Source organism: Acanthochromis polyacanthus, chromosome 12 (assembly GCF_021347895.1).
Source record: "Acanthochromis polyacanthus isolate Apoly-LR-REF ecotype Palm Island chromosome 12, KAUST_Apoly_ChrSc, whole genome shotgun sequence".
Lineage (NCBI taxonomy): Eukaryota > Metazoa > Chordata > Actinopteri > Pomacentridae > Acanthochromis > Acanthochromis polyacanthus.
In genome coordinates, this window is record NC_067124.1 from 12202402 (window position 1) to 12217399 (window position 14998).

Here is a 14998-nt window from a genome sequence, read left to right on the forward strand (position 1 = left end):
GCCTTAATATAGCCCACTCATAACACAGAAAAAAAGAACAACAGAATATGAATTCAGGACAGCATGAAACATATACATTAGAAGTACAGGAAACGATACAAATGTCCTGATCAAAACCATAACCTTGATCTAAACTATCACTGGCAGAAAAAGGCATGCCAATTTTATGTGTTTCTTTACATAGCAGGATTGTAAACCTCACATTTTTGTGTCCAGGTGAATGAATCAGGAAACTGACAGAACAAGATGCAGGACAAACCACAAAAACATCTATAACACAACAATTCTTACAGCATGCTTTCGTTGTTTCAGTCCTTACCCTTGCTCATATTTATATATAGCCCTTGGGGATTGTGGCAATGGACTGAGCTGAACTGAAATTAATATTTCCCATCAACCCACCAGCATCAGTACAGTAATATTAGCAGACAGGTGACCTACAGGCCTATAAGACCTCCAGACCCTCATCCATGCCTGGCTGGGATGAGGCCTGTCCAGAAAAAGGCCTCGGGGGCCTATACTATACCTCACAGTCATGTCTAATCTGGTTACCGCAGCAACAGCAGGGATTAAGGGTGTGATGAGGGAGGGGCTCTTCTAACGAGACTGGTCATATGCATAATTCATGTAAACGAGCGGGGGGCAGAAGAAGTTGATGGTTGATGAGCACATCCGGAAGACACAGCGATTCACCAATGCAAGTAAAAGCATATCCTAATTGATATCTTATTATAAAGTATTAATGTACTTATTTACGGATCTGTTGAACATCAACACATTTGCACATTTACATATTCTAGTTAAATCTCAGCATTACCCAGCCATTTGTAGAACTTATAGCCGTATCAATATCCGGATTGTTTTTGTGTCTTAAATTGTTTACTTATTAAAGAAAAGCACGATTACACGTTCTTCCTCGAATGCTTTACTGAGTCACTGGAGCAAAAATTATGTGAGGCTGATAAGATGTGGTGTCAGCGGTGCTGTAACAACACACTGCAGATGAAGCCTGGAAAACAATCACATCCAATGGAATGACACAGGGTCATTTCAACAATATTAGTCATTTTCACTCATGAGCAGATGTCTTAAGGGACAAGATTATGGCTGTGATTTCACTGTGACTCAACACGCATCTCACTAGAGCTCCAATGTGTGTGTATGTGTGTGTGTGTGTGTGAGAGACAGAGAGAGATAGTCTGGGTGTCTGCATTAGTGAATTTGAATGCACTTGTTTATGTATATGTTGCTTCTCAGTGGACATGACAAATGTGTCGCCCCTTCACACACACACACACACACACACACACACACACACACACACACACACACACACACACACACTCACACACACACACACACACACCCTGCCACCTCTTCGCCCTCGCTCTCCTCCTCCTGCCCCACACCCCCCTACCCAACCTGCATAATAACCCCCCCTCCCCTCCCTCTGTCTTCCCTGCCAGAGCGCCCATGTCCAAACCAAACACAACAGATCAACAACTCGACATGCAGATCGTGTCACGGGATAAATTATGCGCAGCGTGTCAGCTTCATACGTGGGCTTTTGGCTGGCTGTCCGTGACATGTGTCAGGGTGCCCCTGCATCTTCGCCGCGCAACGCTAATGACGGGATGCCGGGTTAGCCTCCGATGCACCCCACCCCACCTCAGCCGCCTGCCCCCAACCACCCCAGCCCTTCTACCCCTTCACCCACTCCTCCACCACCCCCAACACCCATCACCAACGATGAAACAGTATGTCACCTCCAGAAGGGCGGAAGATTAGAAAGAAAATACAGGTTGTAAGGGGATAAAGATGGACAATAGTGTTTGGTCCAATATGAGGCTGTGATGGTGGATGAATTCGGGCCTTTAGATACAAGCGCTTTGATTTTTGAAATAGTAGAATGATAAGTCCTTCTACGCTTTATTGTACACGTGCAGGCACAGTTTTGTAATATAGAAACATTTCACACAATCGTTTTCTTTTAAAATACAATTTGTTAAAGGGACAAAATCAAACAAAATGACAAAATAATTAAATATCAATCTTAACATTAATATTAGGAACAACAGTAATGATCCCTTTTTATCGATACGAATGCATTATTGTCTTCATTAAGTAGCACAAAAAACTAAACTAGATGCCAAAGGCCAAAGGCCAGTATCACTTCTGTATATCGGTCAAACCCTTTCACTTACACAACATGACACGCAAGACCTTTTTAAAACAATTTACCGGTCTCCCCTTTCCTCCCTCTTTCATCCTCCCCTCCCCTAAAATCTCTACCTTCTTTTCCTGCTCAAGATGGTGCATTTTTTATTTATGCCCTCTTTCTTTTCTTTTTTTTGTTTTTAGTCTTTGTATGCAAATCCTGTCTGACTTGTCTGAATTATGTGTGTCTGTCCGGGAGCTTCTGTGATTCGGAGTGACTGAGGATTGCACACACGGTGATTGCATCCACTGGGCCCACTCTGAGCCTTGCATAAGTAATTGAGATGTCAGTATGTGTTCTCATATTCCCACAACAAAACTGTAGGAAAACATGCACTGTTGAAGGTCATTTGAATAATTCCTTAATGGAAGGGAGGCCTTGTTTTTCGGGATGCATGAAAAAGCAAATGTCAATGATCAAAATCAAGCAGCATCATATCTCATGGAGGCAGCACTGATTCCTGGAGCACTTCACCCTCTATCTTCCTCTCTTTCTCTCTGAAAAGATAGATAAGGGATAAGTGTCTTTGTGCATATCAAACACGGCACAAGCCACTATTTCTCAAGGGTCTTTTTGAAACACAAATTGGTTTTGAGACATTTTCTATGTTGACCTCTTTGATTTGATATAAGAAATGACAGGAACATGGTAGTTCTCATATAAAAAAGAAAAGAAAAGAAAACCCTGAGAGGTCAATGATTAAATCATACATATACACACTGGATAAGGGGAAATATGTCATTAATCTTTCAGATATGGATTCTTAGTGTAGCTATAGACATGTCCCCAGTTGAACAGGCAAATAGAGATGGATTAGCTGTTACAAAGACAAGGTGTGCTTCGAAAAAACATGAAGCAGATAGAGTGTATGCTTGGAAATCATAGATTAAGAATCCATATTTCATGTCGAGGTGCATGGCTTGTAATGTATATCTTAAAGAAAGTCAAGAAAACAAAGGTTCACAACACAACAAACAGACCCAGAGTCTCTTTGTCCCGCCGCTTTTGCAAAGAAAAGAAAAAAAAAACAAGAAAAATGACAGTGTAAGAACAGAATGGATAGGTATCGTATCTTGTTTTGTAAAACCACATCCCTCATCCACCAAGATGGAGGGAACATTTCATCCCCCGTATGCTTTGTGTTTTGTCCGGGCTTGTGATGGATGAAGGGCCTGGCGACACACACCTGCAGATCTCATCCACCACCACATCATAACTAAAGGCTTGGCAGACTGAGATGATCTCCAACATCCGTTAGCCTGCTGCTGTCAAACACCATCATTCTCTAAAGACAACTCTGTCACATCAAGCCTCCCACTGCAAAATAAACCTACCTTGATGAAAGACTGCCGCGTGTCCATCAGAAAAGTACAAATACACTGCTGCTGACACCAGCTGGGTGCTGCTGCACTCTCAGCTACAGAGCTACATGTATCACACGGTAGTGCCTGAAACAATGTGACCTCCTTCTAATGAGTGAAAATGAATACATGCCAATAAATCAAAAAGCTTTTTGTAAATTAAATGTATGCAGAATGTAATGGACCTTTTCAGATAAACTGTAGCTGATGTTATGTGATGAGCAATATGAGGCTTATTATAGGTCAAAACTGTTACCATTCTGCTTTTATAAGGATGTAAAAATGAAACAATAATTCCAGTATTGTACACACCCTCATGGTATTTGCTGTTACACTGTCTCATCATAGAATGTTAAAGTTCCTTCAGTTCAGCAGGTATAAGAAGAATACGGAATATATCTCAAGCTCCTAAAAGCGCTTTTTGTAACAGAGCAGTAATGTACAAAACCCTGCTGGTGTGCTTGGAAGGTACAATCGTCACATTTCGCAATATGAAGCCTAGCAACATAATTGAATCAAGTCCACAAACTGACTAAGATGAACATAAAATTAGACTGAGGCAGCTATCCTCTGCAAAACGTGAATACTGATAACTTCTTCCTGAACGCAAATTTCCACAATGCTGCATTTTATCAGGATCCAAACAGATTTCACCGACTTTAGTTTCTGATCCAGTACAAAGGCTCTCAGTCGTTGTTGCTTTGTTTGTTGATTCTCTGTCAGACATTGTTTGCTCGGTTTGAGGTATTTTGTAAGGGTATTAAACCATACATCGGAGTTGTGTGCGAAGTTGGAGGTTTTACAGACTGCAGACACACACTGCGATCCTCAGCAGGAGCTTTGTCTTTGTTTTGTGGCTGACAATGATCTTCATGCTGCTATCATATACAAACCAGGAGCGACGACCAAGAACATACGGAGGCTAACAAAAGACTTGTCAGGAAAACCACAGGTGTGTTTTCCCTGAGTATACATACACTTTGAGGTAATAACACACCTTGAAGAGTTAGAGGTGAACCTAGCATCAAAAAGCATCAAACGAAGCAAGCGCTCGGATCAGCATGCCCTCTCTTATATCTCTGTGAGCCCTTGCCATAGACTGATGCCTCCCCATCACTGTCTGTAACAGATAGCACAAAGACGTACAGTATATTTCATGTGATGTACAGAATCAGAGTGTGTACAGCAGAGTACACATTCACATACAATACATCCAGGCAGAGGCAGATGCAACTTATAGAGGTTAATACTCCCTCCCCGTGTTCCCACCAGCCCAGGTAATTTTGTTATTCCGTTTGTGCCCTCTGTCTACACCCACCCCTGTCTGCTGTACATAATGGTCCCAGCCCTGGGAGGAAGCAGGCATTTACTTATACAAAACCTTGAGGAAATCCCTACCAATCCTCAGGGCTCACGTTCAGCAGCGCCCAAACACAAAGGCTATGCAAATCTGCCCAGCCTGCGTTTATCTACCCTCGGTTTCCGTTTGCACCACGGGAACCAGCATTGTGCCGTGCGTGGCGATTATCGCATGTAATTTACATAGAATACGCACAGGAAGCAGTGCACTGATCTCTAACAAAGCAGGAAAGAGTCTCTATCGGCTCAGGAGCTATCTGACGGCACAGCAAAATTACAGGTTTAGCTGTGGGGTATTAAACCTACAAGGGGTTTTTTATTTCTGATGTGCAGGGAACACTATCTCCTCCAAATGTTGCTTGTTTATCTGCCTTGTTTGTTTTATAACCCAAGTCTAGCAGCCCCTTTTCGAGAAAGCTGCATCTTCAGCCGGGCTAATCTGCCCTCTGCCTGTGTTTCCTTTGTCACTGAATCCATGTATCAACACAGCGAGGTGCAGCCAGATCGAGGAGGTGTGTAATTGCACAAAGACACTCATGCTAATATAGCTGGGTGAGTGAGTGTGTGTGACTGACTCAGCTGACACGAGACATGTTGTGAGTGTGAGGAATGGAAGTCATAACACTGCAGCATGGCTTCATCCATACAAAGGCTGGTACTGTAAGTACTCTATCAGAAACTTGAGACATGAGGGTGAGATGAGAGATCAAATTCCTGATGCAGACGCTTCACCTGCAGGGCTGCCTCAGGAAGAAAACCTCACAATCTGCTTCTTACCTTTGGCTGAGGGTCATGTAGAGGTCGCTATATATAGTGAACTATATATAATGAATGTTAAGGCAGCGATATACATTTAATGATCGTGAAGAATAAGTAAATACAACTGCACACAAATTAAAGAAAGGGAAAAGTGGTGAGAAAAGACTGTGTATGGAGTGAAACAAAAGCTGTCTGAGGACTGTGATGATGTAGAAGCTGCTTGATTAGTCAAAAAGGTGCCGAAATCTTCTGCCATGCTATGCAAGTAACTATGAAACATTCATTTAGAAGAAATGGAAAGAGTCAATGAAGTGAAAAGGGAACTGTCAATGGTTTTCTGCAACAAACCGCAGCATATTAGATTTACCTTAGACAACTGTGGAAATCAGCAAATGAACATGTACATGGCCACAAGAGGCACATCATCATTAAAAATGTTATTTTTCAAAGTAATAAATAATTTTATGAACAAATCTGCAGAAATATAAATAGGTATGTTCAGAAAATGGCACTTACCACACACGCGTGCATTAAATTTGGCTCTGGTGCAGGCCACAAATTGATGAGTAGTATCTTAAATATCAAGTTTAAGTTATAATTTAGCTTTGATTATATGCTACACTTTTACCCCATTGCTAAGTTTTATTTAACAACAGCAGACACCCATCTGATTTTGTTCCAAGGAGACAGGCAAAACTACACTGCAGTCATTAATGTAACACTGATTCTTTCAGAGCGGCCCTCCAAAGGCCAGTCACAAGCCTAGCATGGGTTTCTCACAGCACAATAGGCACTCTTACAGGCTTATCATCCCCGTCATCTTCAACAGTATAATAATCGTCGGCGGTATGATGTGGCTCAGTCATCAGTTCTAAGTATGACACCAATGACTTCTCTTTTTCTATTAAAATTTGGCAAACATAAAAGCAGGTCTGTTGCGGCACACAAAATGTGTTCTAAAAGTGAGACATTTTGAATCTCACCTCAGCAACACACAAGGACAACAATAAAAGGAAATCTTGTTACACTGGATGAGGATTCGATAAGAGTGTGAATGCTTTAATTTGCCAAAGTGCAAATTCACCAAAGCTAAGTTTTATACATGCTGAATTTGATGCACCACCGTGACAAAATAAAAAATAAATAATACACACAACCACAATTGTTTGACTGTTAACAACTGCTTTGGGGTTTATTTTACAATTGAGAAAGAAATGAAACAAACTAATCGGTGCTAAAAGTTTTTTTTTCTTTACAATATTGTCGATAAAACATTGAAATGTATAGTCATTGTGCATCGCTTATTTATTTTCCACACCATTTCATGCATCAAATCGGATGCAAGTATAATTAAAATCATTTCTGTAAACCAAGCCAAAGAAGCTAAATTTGTATTTTCTTTAAAAAAGGACATTTTGTAGCTCTACAGCATATATCTATATACACCATCTGTTTTTATTTTTTATTATTTTGTATATAAAATGACAATATAAAAGTTAGAGAATGCACACACCTTAAGATACAAAGAATGTTGAGCCGTTTCAAATGGTAAGATATGTCTTATGGAGTACTGACATTTCACTGGTAATCATTTACACATAACGGACTGTTCTCTTTACAGTTGAATAAAGCGACACAATTTAGAAAGAGAAAGTTGTAACAAACCATACAACTGGAAAATTGCTATAAGGTGATACTTCACAACAAGGAAAGGTTTTTTGAGCAAACTTGCATACTGATGGCCATTCATTTTCACTGATTGACTCGTAACCAGAAGCAGCATTTCAGTTTTTCCAAATGTTCACATGATCTTTTTTTGTAATACACTTTACGAGCAGGCCGTTCATCATCAAAAAACATTGCAGTGACAGAAACCCAAGAAGGGGGGGTGGGGGGTGGGGTAATCCTTGATCTTTTCAAAATCTGATTTTGACAAATGCAAGATATTTCAAAGCATGTTCTCTTTACAAATTCAAAATTCAACTGTCTAAGGTGCTACTTCAGTCTTTCAGGTTATTCTTTCATTCTTTTGGTGTATACATTTAATTTTCCCCTTCTTCTTATCAAGTATTATACAGTTTTCTCTTCCACCAATTCTCTCCACTCACCACTTTTACCATTGAAGCAGTAGTTGTATTTTTGCCATGAAAAGATTAAAATCTTGTGTTTAACCTTGATTCACTAAAATACATGCACAGATCAGACAAATAGCATATAAATATTTTACAAAATAAGTGTAAAAAAGCTTGGCAAAACAAAAACAAATCAACATGAAAAGACATGGTCCAGTCAGGCAGTTATCACAACAAAAAATAATAAGACTGATTTTTTTTTTCTGGCGGCTCAGTTCGGCCCAGTGCAGTAACTGTGAACAATGTCATTTTAGTGCAATGAAATTCTAGTCAGTTCCACAGCTGTCAGTCTTTACCCTCAGTTCAAGACACCGCTTAAACCTTCTCCATTTTGTCTAGCTTCTCCAGTTTCTCCAAAGCAGTGACAAACACCAGGTGGTCCTCTGGAGACTTGCCATGGGTCTTGCTGAGGTGCAGTTTGACTGCGTGTTTGCTGACGAATGTCCGATTGCAAAGTCTGCACTGGTACACAGAGCCTGTGTCGTCCTCTGGCGTGGTCAAGGCTGACAGGGGGCTGCCGAATGTCATTTTGTCTGTGATCACCTTTGAGGCAGCCTGCTGCTCCCGTAGGTGCTCAGCTGACAGCTTGGACAGGTCCTTCAAGCTGAAGCCCAGGTGAGACTCCAGGTGGCTGATGTAGGAGGAGGGAGTCCTGAACTGAGAGGCACAGTCACCACAGAGGAACACAGGCTGGCACGAGTCCATGTTCTTGAGAAACTTGGTGCCTCCAGTCCGTCTCAGCTGGTACTTGACATTAGCCAGCCAGTGGGATATGGTGGTCATGGAGAGGCCTGTGAATTTACAGATGTGGACCCTTTCCTGAGGGCCCAGGTCAGTCATGGCGTAGCGGCCCTCTGGAGTCTCCCTCAAGCTGGAGGCAAACTGTGCCTGTAGGATGAGGAGATGCTGGGGATTCCAGTTGGACTGCCTCCCTTTCCTTTTCTGCACCGGTGACAGGTCCTCTAGGGCATCCTCGAATGCACTGCCGTCGGCATCCGACTTCTCTGAGATGGAGGAGGGAGTTGAAGATTTGGGCGTCAGTCTTCCAGTGAGGTTCTTTACCATATCAGAATGTCCATTAGAGCATTCTCTCTCAAAGGAGAAGAAACTGAGTCAGGGAGGGAAATGAGGGGTTTGTTGCCATTCACACTACTGTTGGTCAAAAGCACACTACTGCTGTTGTTATTGTTGTTGTTGGTATTAGTGGTGGTCTTATTTTTACTCAGGTCTATGGGCTGGTCACTGCTTTCATACAGTGGATAGTGGTTGATGGGCTCAGCTGGCTTGCCCTGAGGAGTTGGGTTGAAAGCTGGCTTATCCATCATGCTGTTGCTGATTTTGTAAAGCATAGACAGTGGATCTGCAGCTGGGCTTACAGGTTTGGAGGCCTTTCCCAGGTGTGTGTTCATGATTGACTGGAGTGCGCTGAGAGGGTTGATGAAAGGACTTTCAGGTGAGTGATCAGTGATGATGCCAAGACTGTTGCCATTAGTTACTGGGGATTGGCATGCCTCTGAGCCGTTCTTTGAATGGTTGCTGTGTCCATCTACTAGGCTCTCTTTGGGCTCCTTCTTGCAGATAAGCTCTGAATCTACACTGCCTGGGCTGCTACTTCTCATACCAGACGGTTTACCTACGGAAAGGTCATTTGGAGATGCTAGTTGCTCTCTCTGCTCTCTCAGTGCAGGAGAAGGGGATTTTACTAACGATGGGGGCCGGCATCGTTCCAGGCTCACCATCTTCTCCTCCCTTTCTTTCTTCACAGTGGCAGCTTTTCCTGTCACTTTCTCCACAAGCTCTTCCATGGCAGTGACGTTGTTCTGAGGGGAGTGGGGGAGGAAGGGCTCCGAGGTGAGTGGATGACTGAGGTGGGGTCGCTTACCAGACCTCGTAGCCCACTGTTAAACATCGGCTGCATCTGGATGCTCTGGACCGTTGGAGGCAGAACAGTCGCTGAGCTCTTCATGGCACCCTGTAGCTGGTAGGCTGCATGGATGCTCGGGTAGCCACCCCATGTAGGCGTGCCTGTCTGGGCCTTGCTGATGGCACTGGATACTGTGTTCTCAAGTGACTTAAGAATATCTAAACCCCCTTTAGGTGTCTCCTCCAGATCTTCTTCTCTAAGGTATTTATATGATGTGGTGTCTGTCTCAGATTTCTCACCTGAATCATCTTTCTCCTCCTTAATTTTTTCTCCATTGGCTCCCCACCCTCAACTTTTCATCCTCACCTCCTTCCCTCTTTTCCTCTGATCCAGAAGACAGGGCAGGGGAAACTGGCTGGGACTTAACACTACTGGGAACAGGGAGTCTGGTGGTGGTTGGTGGTAGTGGGATAGACTGAATCTTCTCTTCCACCACTGGATCAAAGACTAGCTGTTTGCCCTTCTTGGATGCAGAATTTGTGACCTTCAAAAAGTGACCTGTAACCATCATGTGTGCAGTCAGCTGTTGCAGTGTGTCATGCGAGCTCCCACACTCCATGCATTTGAGGATCTGCGCTTTACGAGCTTCAAACTGCCACGTGTAGCTGGCACCGTTCTGGTAGCCATAGCGGTTGTTTGGTGTAACATAGGGGTTAGCTGCAGCTTTGGTGTCTTTGCCAGCATCCCCAAGAGATATACTGCCACCACCACTACCAGCATGGAAAGAGTCTGGGGAGCACGGAGAGACTATAGCATCTTGGATAGCACGTTTTTTAGCTGAAGTGGGCACCAGTTTAGTGGCCAAGGCTGGCACCGGTTCTTTGAGAGGCACTTTCTGGTAATGCTTGGTCTTGATCATATGAACGCTGAGATCTTGCAGAGACTCGAATGAGTGGCCACAGTACATGCACTTCAGCACTTTCTGGGCATCCTCTTTCCCCTCCATCTCCATCAAGGAACGCTTGCGTGGTTTGGACCAGCGTTTCCCTTGATCCTCCTCTTTGTCCTTGTTGTCATCTCTATAATGACCTGTCTCATTCATGTGGACTGTCAAACCCACCAGTGTGTCATAGGCAGCGCTGCAGTCTTTGCAGCGAAACTTGCTTGCACCAGTAAAAACAGAGCCATACAGCTTGTTGTTCTGCCGGTAGAGCTGCACTGTGCTGAAGAGGCTAGGCTCTGGTAAAAGGTGGTAGGGGGTTTGCTGAAGAGTTTTGGCAAGTGCTGCCTGGTGCCAGTCATAAGCTACACCACTACCATTACTGGTCGCACCGCTGCTGCTCCCACTGCTGCTGGTTGCACTTTGGCTGCTAATAGAACTAGCTGCTGTGCCATTAGTATTGCCACTTGCGCTGCCAGTGTGGTTGACAGTGGCACTGGAGCTCCTGCCATTGTGGTGACTGCTAGCCATGTTGACCCCACTGCTTTTGTTTATGGTTGTAGTTGTGGAGACAGAGGCAGCAGAGACAGGCTCTGGAGTGGTAAGGGCACTGTTGACACTACCAGCTGCAGCAGGCTTAGATTTCATGATGTCCATTGTGATGCTTGACCAAGAGGCATCTGAGATGAGGTTTGCATAGACGGCTTTCATCTGTGCCAGGCTGTCCTGGAACGAGAGGCCGTTGTTGGGACGGAAGGGCAAAGCAGCACCTTCCCTGTCCTGACCATCCCTGGAAGAGGTGCTCTTGAAGTCTGTAAGTCGGTCGCTAGCATCACTGAGCGGAGACCCGTATCCAGCATCAGGGTTAGTGCCATTGCTGAGTGGAGAGTCTCTGTAGCTTGGGGGCTGGCCTCCATCCACATCGTCCTCTTCCTCGTTGCACAGGAACTCAGTGTCCTGGCCATCTAATGAGAGGCCATCATCCTGCAGGTGCTCTTCCTCATCGTGAGCGCCTGCCTTAAGTTCGTCCTCGGGCATGTACGCTGGAGTACAGAGAAAGAGAGAGAGACAAGACAAAAATGGGGAAAAAAGAAGAGAGAATAAAGAGGTCAGCTCATTGAAATTAAACATTTACAGCACACTAACAGGACCACTGACAATATAACATGGGGGGAATACTCAGTGTTGGGAAATGTAGGCTTTATTCTCATCCAATGTGAGTGTGTGTATGTGTCCGTATGCATGCATGCATGCATGCATGAGTTTGTGTATTTTACACACATGTGGCTCTGAAAGCCAGTGGTGAAAAAAGCCTCCAAGGGAAAAATAAATCACTGAGCTTCTGACAGTTGTCCTTTTCCTTCCCAACTATCTATTCCTCCACACATGCCTCATGTTCCCCAGGAAATGACTGGCTGTTTGGCCTTGTTAGCCAGCTGCATGCTTGCATGTTCAACTCCCCCTCTCATTCTTTCTCTCTTTCCCAAGCTTTATTGCATCTCACTCATCCAGTCTCTGAAGTTCAGCTCATCACATGATCAGGTTATGCAACCGATTGGGAAAGGAAAGAAACAAAACACAAATTTGAAGATATCACAGCTCTTGCTAACTCAGTGTGATGAGCTGAAGGTCATTTTCATTTGAGCTAATAAGCAGAAACTGGCAAAACAATGATACCTGAATTGAGAATGCTGCATTATTTGTTGTAGGAAGAAGTCTGGGGCAGACAATTTATACATTTGCACTACTGTTGTTCTCTGATCCACAATGGCATGGACATCGCAAACAAAAAGACAGATTTAAAGATGAGAGCGAGCACAACGATCAAAGACAGAGGCATGAGGAGAACGAACTAAACAAGGCGGAGATGTAACAGGTTTACCAGTAAAATGTATGAAGGCAAATGAGATAGAAGGATGACTATGGGTGTGCACGTGCATGCTCGGGAAGACACAGCAAGCATCAGTAAGTAGGAGAGACAGGAGGTGGTTAGGGGAGAACGAGTGAATGAAAAGAAGACGTGGGGGAGAGAGAAAAGTGAGCAGGAGGTGATGGGATTGTGAGTGGGTAGAGGGGGTGTAGAGAAAAGAGAGAAAGGAGAGAGAGAGGGAGAGGGAGAGGGTGAGGGAGGCAGGGAGACAGGAAAGACGGCCCCCTAGCTTCTTCCTTTATCTCCTTCCTGCATGGTGAGATGTGTGTCCTAGATGCCAGTATCAGTCTCTCCTGATGAAACAGATGTGCTGTCAACTTCAAACGGCACGCTAACCTGTCATATCATAATCTAAGTGGACATAATACCTGATATATATACACTGGCACCATTTACTGCTGCCTGAAAGGAGATGGGTGGAGGAGGTGGGGGGAGGTGAGCAGCTGCACCATCAACTGTGACTGTGTGATGATGTGCATGCGTGTGTGTGAGTGCCTCTGTAAGTGCCTGTTTTGCGAATGCACGTTTGTCCGCATGCTCACCTCGCCATGCCTATGTGTGTACTTTATGCATTTTGCAGCTCATACACATTTGCTCTTACAGTGCAAACCTGAACCCACCGACCATAATATTGCTATAAGTCTGAGTTTGCTGTGTGCTACTGATACACCCTTCTCCAAATGAGCAACATACTCCCTAACGCCTGACAGGATTTCTGTGAAATGAGAGCACTACAGGAGAACCTGGCTGCGCTTCAATCCCACTGACAGACTGAGACCGAGACAGTTTCTAAAACTCCTGAAAATCCCTAACACAGCAGATTAGCATTATGTGCTGTACTCTCTACAACACATCTGCAGAGTGTCTTCTGTTACAGTGCCTTCCCCCTCACTAACCCGCTTCCAGAAGAGGAGGCTATCAATACATATCAGCCATTTAATATACAAAGCATCCCGCAGAACGGCTATCCATTCTTCACGAGCGCACAAGAACAGTGCAAACATACAGTAGGAATTACCTATGTGAGTCATTCACATCAGCTGCAGCCAAAAAATAGCTAAACCCCAATAGCTGGCAGTGTTTAATACATACACACTCCTGCATACACACACAGACAGCAGGAATGAGAAGCAGCAGATCAGAAATATCCCTGGTGAGTGACAAAACACAGACTGCAGCAGGGAGGGGCTTCGAACGATGAGCAGGTCGCCAGGGACCCTTTGACGATCCCTGTCAATCAATTCCTGTCCTGCCATGTTGTCATGGAAACAACAAAGAGGGAGATATCAAAAGCACACAGACAAAAGACTGGCAGAGACAGACATCTGTAAAAATCACAGGCAGCAAGTGGACGGTTTCGCAAACCATAAATGTACAATATTAGTGATGAAATGTGGCTAACGTGAGTCTGAAATAAATGATCTCTCCATCTGTTTTGAGATGCTGCATCTAGTCTGACAGGATGCTAAAATCTGAAGCATTAGGAAGGGAAAATATTAAAAGCTACATATCAACTCAATCATTGCAACTTGAAGATGTGCGACTCTGCCTGGCGAGCAGATTAAGCTCCTTCTCAAGTCCTGGATGCACATATGCGGAGCAACACCGGCAGCGAGGGGTGGGTTCGGGAAGGGGTAGGGCTGGCGTGCCGTCCCTGGCGGTTTGGTTTGCCGAGTGGGTGATGGCTGTGAGCAGGGCCATCTGCACGGGCGCCAAAGCGCCTGTCACTTTTGCTCGGGGACGTGCCGCCATCAAGGAGACAGGCGGCAGCGTGGCCAGGATAGGACTGCAGACTCACTGTCAGAAGCAGCAGCAATCACGGCCGCCACCAGCCAGGCCAGATCACCAACAACACACACCGAACAGGCACGAATTAGCATCTCAGTGTCACCGATCTCCTGATACCTACACACAGGTATAATGTACTATTAATAAAATTGGATATAAAATATGTTAAGTGTTCAAATGGGTTTGTAGGAGCCTCTTTGGGTGGTATAAGGAGTTCTTTTAAAAATGCATAATGCACAAATAGATTGACATACACACTTAACAGTGCTGTAATGTACAAGTTTTCAAAGGTTTTTAAATATACTTCAGGCTTCAGACCTTTATTTGATTAGAGATAAGAGCTTTAAAACAGCTCAAGTGCATGTTTTGTTTCCATCTGTCTCATTTATTATTATTCTTATTCAAATGAGAGAGTTCTTGTACCGTGAAGCACCCTTGATTCTGACTTGTGCCTAATATATAAAGATTACAGAGCACTGTGTCTCATTACAGATTTTGCATTTGAAATCTGTGACAGGTTTGTACATTTGACACCACAACAGATGTGAGTGAGTGCAGCTGAGGAGTTGAGGAGAACCGACAGTTTGATATGACGTTTTTCTGATGAAAAGACTGTGGTGAACGCCCAGTATTTAGCCTCAACAACA

At 44.1% G+C, this 14998-nt stretch overlaps 1 protein-coding gene across 1 annotated transcript in view; it reads right to left on the bottom strand.

The window, feature by feature from the left end:
- Window positions 1–6859: 6859 nt before the first annotated feature.
- Window positions 6860–14998, bottom strand: part of LOC110948237 (teashirt homolog 1) — a 35833-nt gene continuing 27694 nt past the window's right edge. Inside the window, 4 exon segments of the mRNA XM_051956512.1 lie at window positions 6860–8902; window positions 8905–9654; window positions 9657–10035; window positions 10037–11676. Coding sequence (XP_051812472.1) covers window positions 8145–8902; window positions 8905–9654; window positions 9657–10035; window positions 10037–11676 — 3527 coding nt within the window. The 3' untranslated portion in view covers window positions 6860–8144.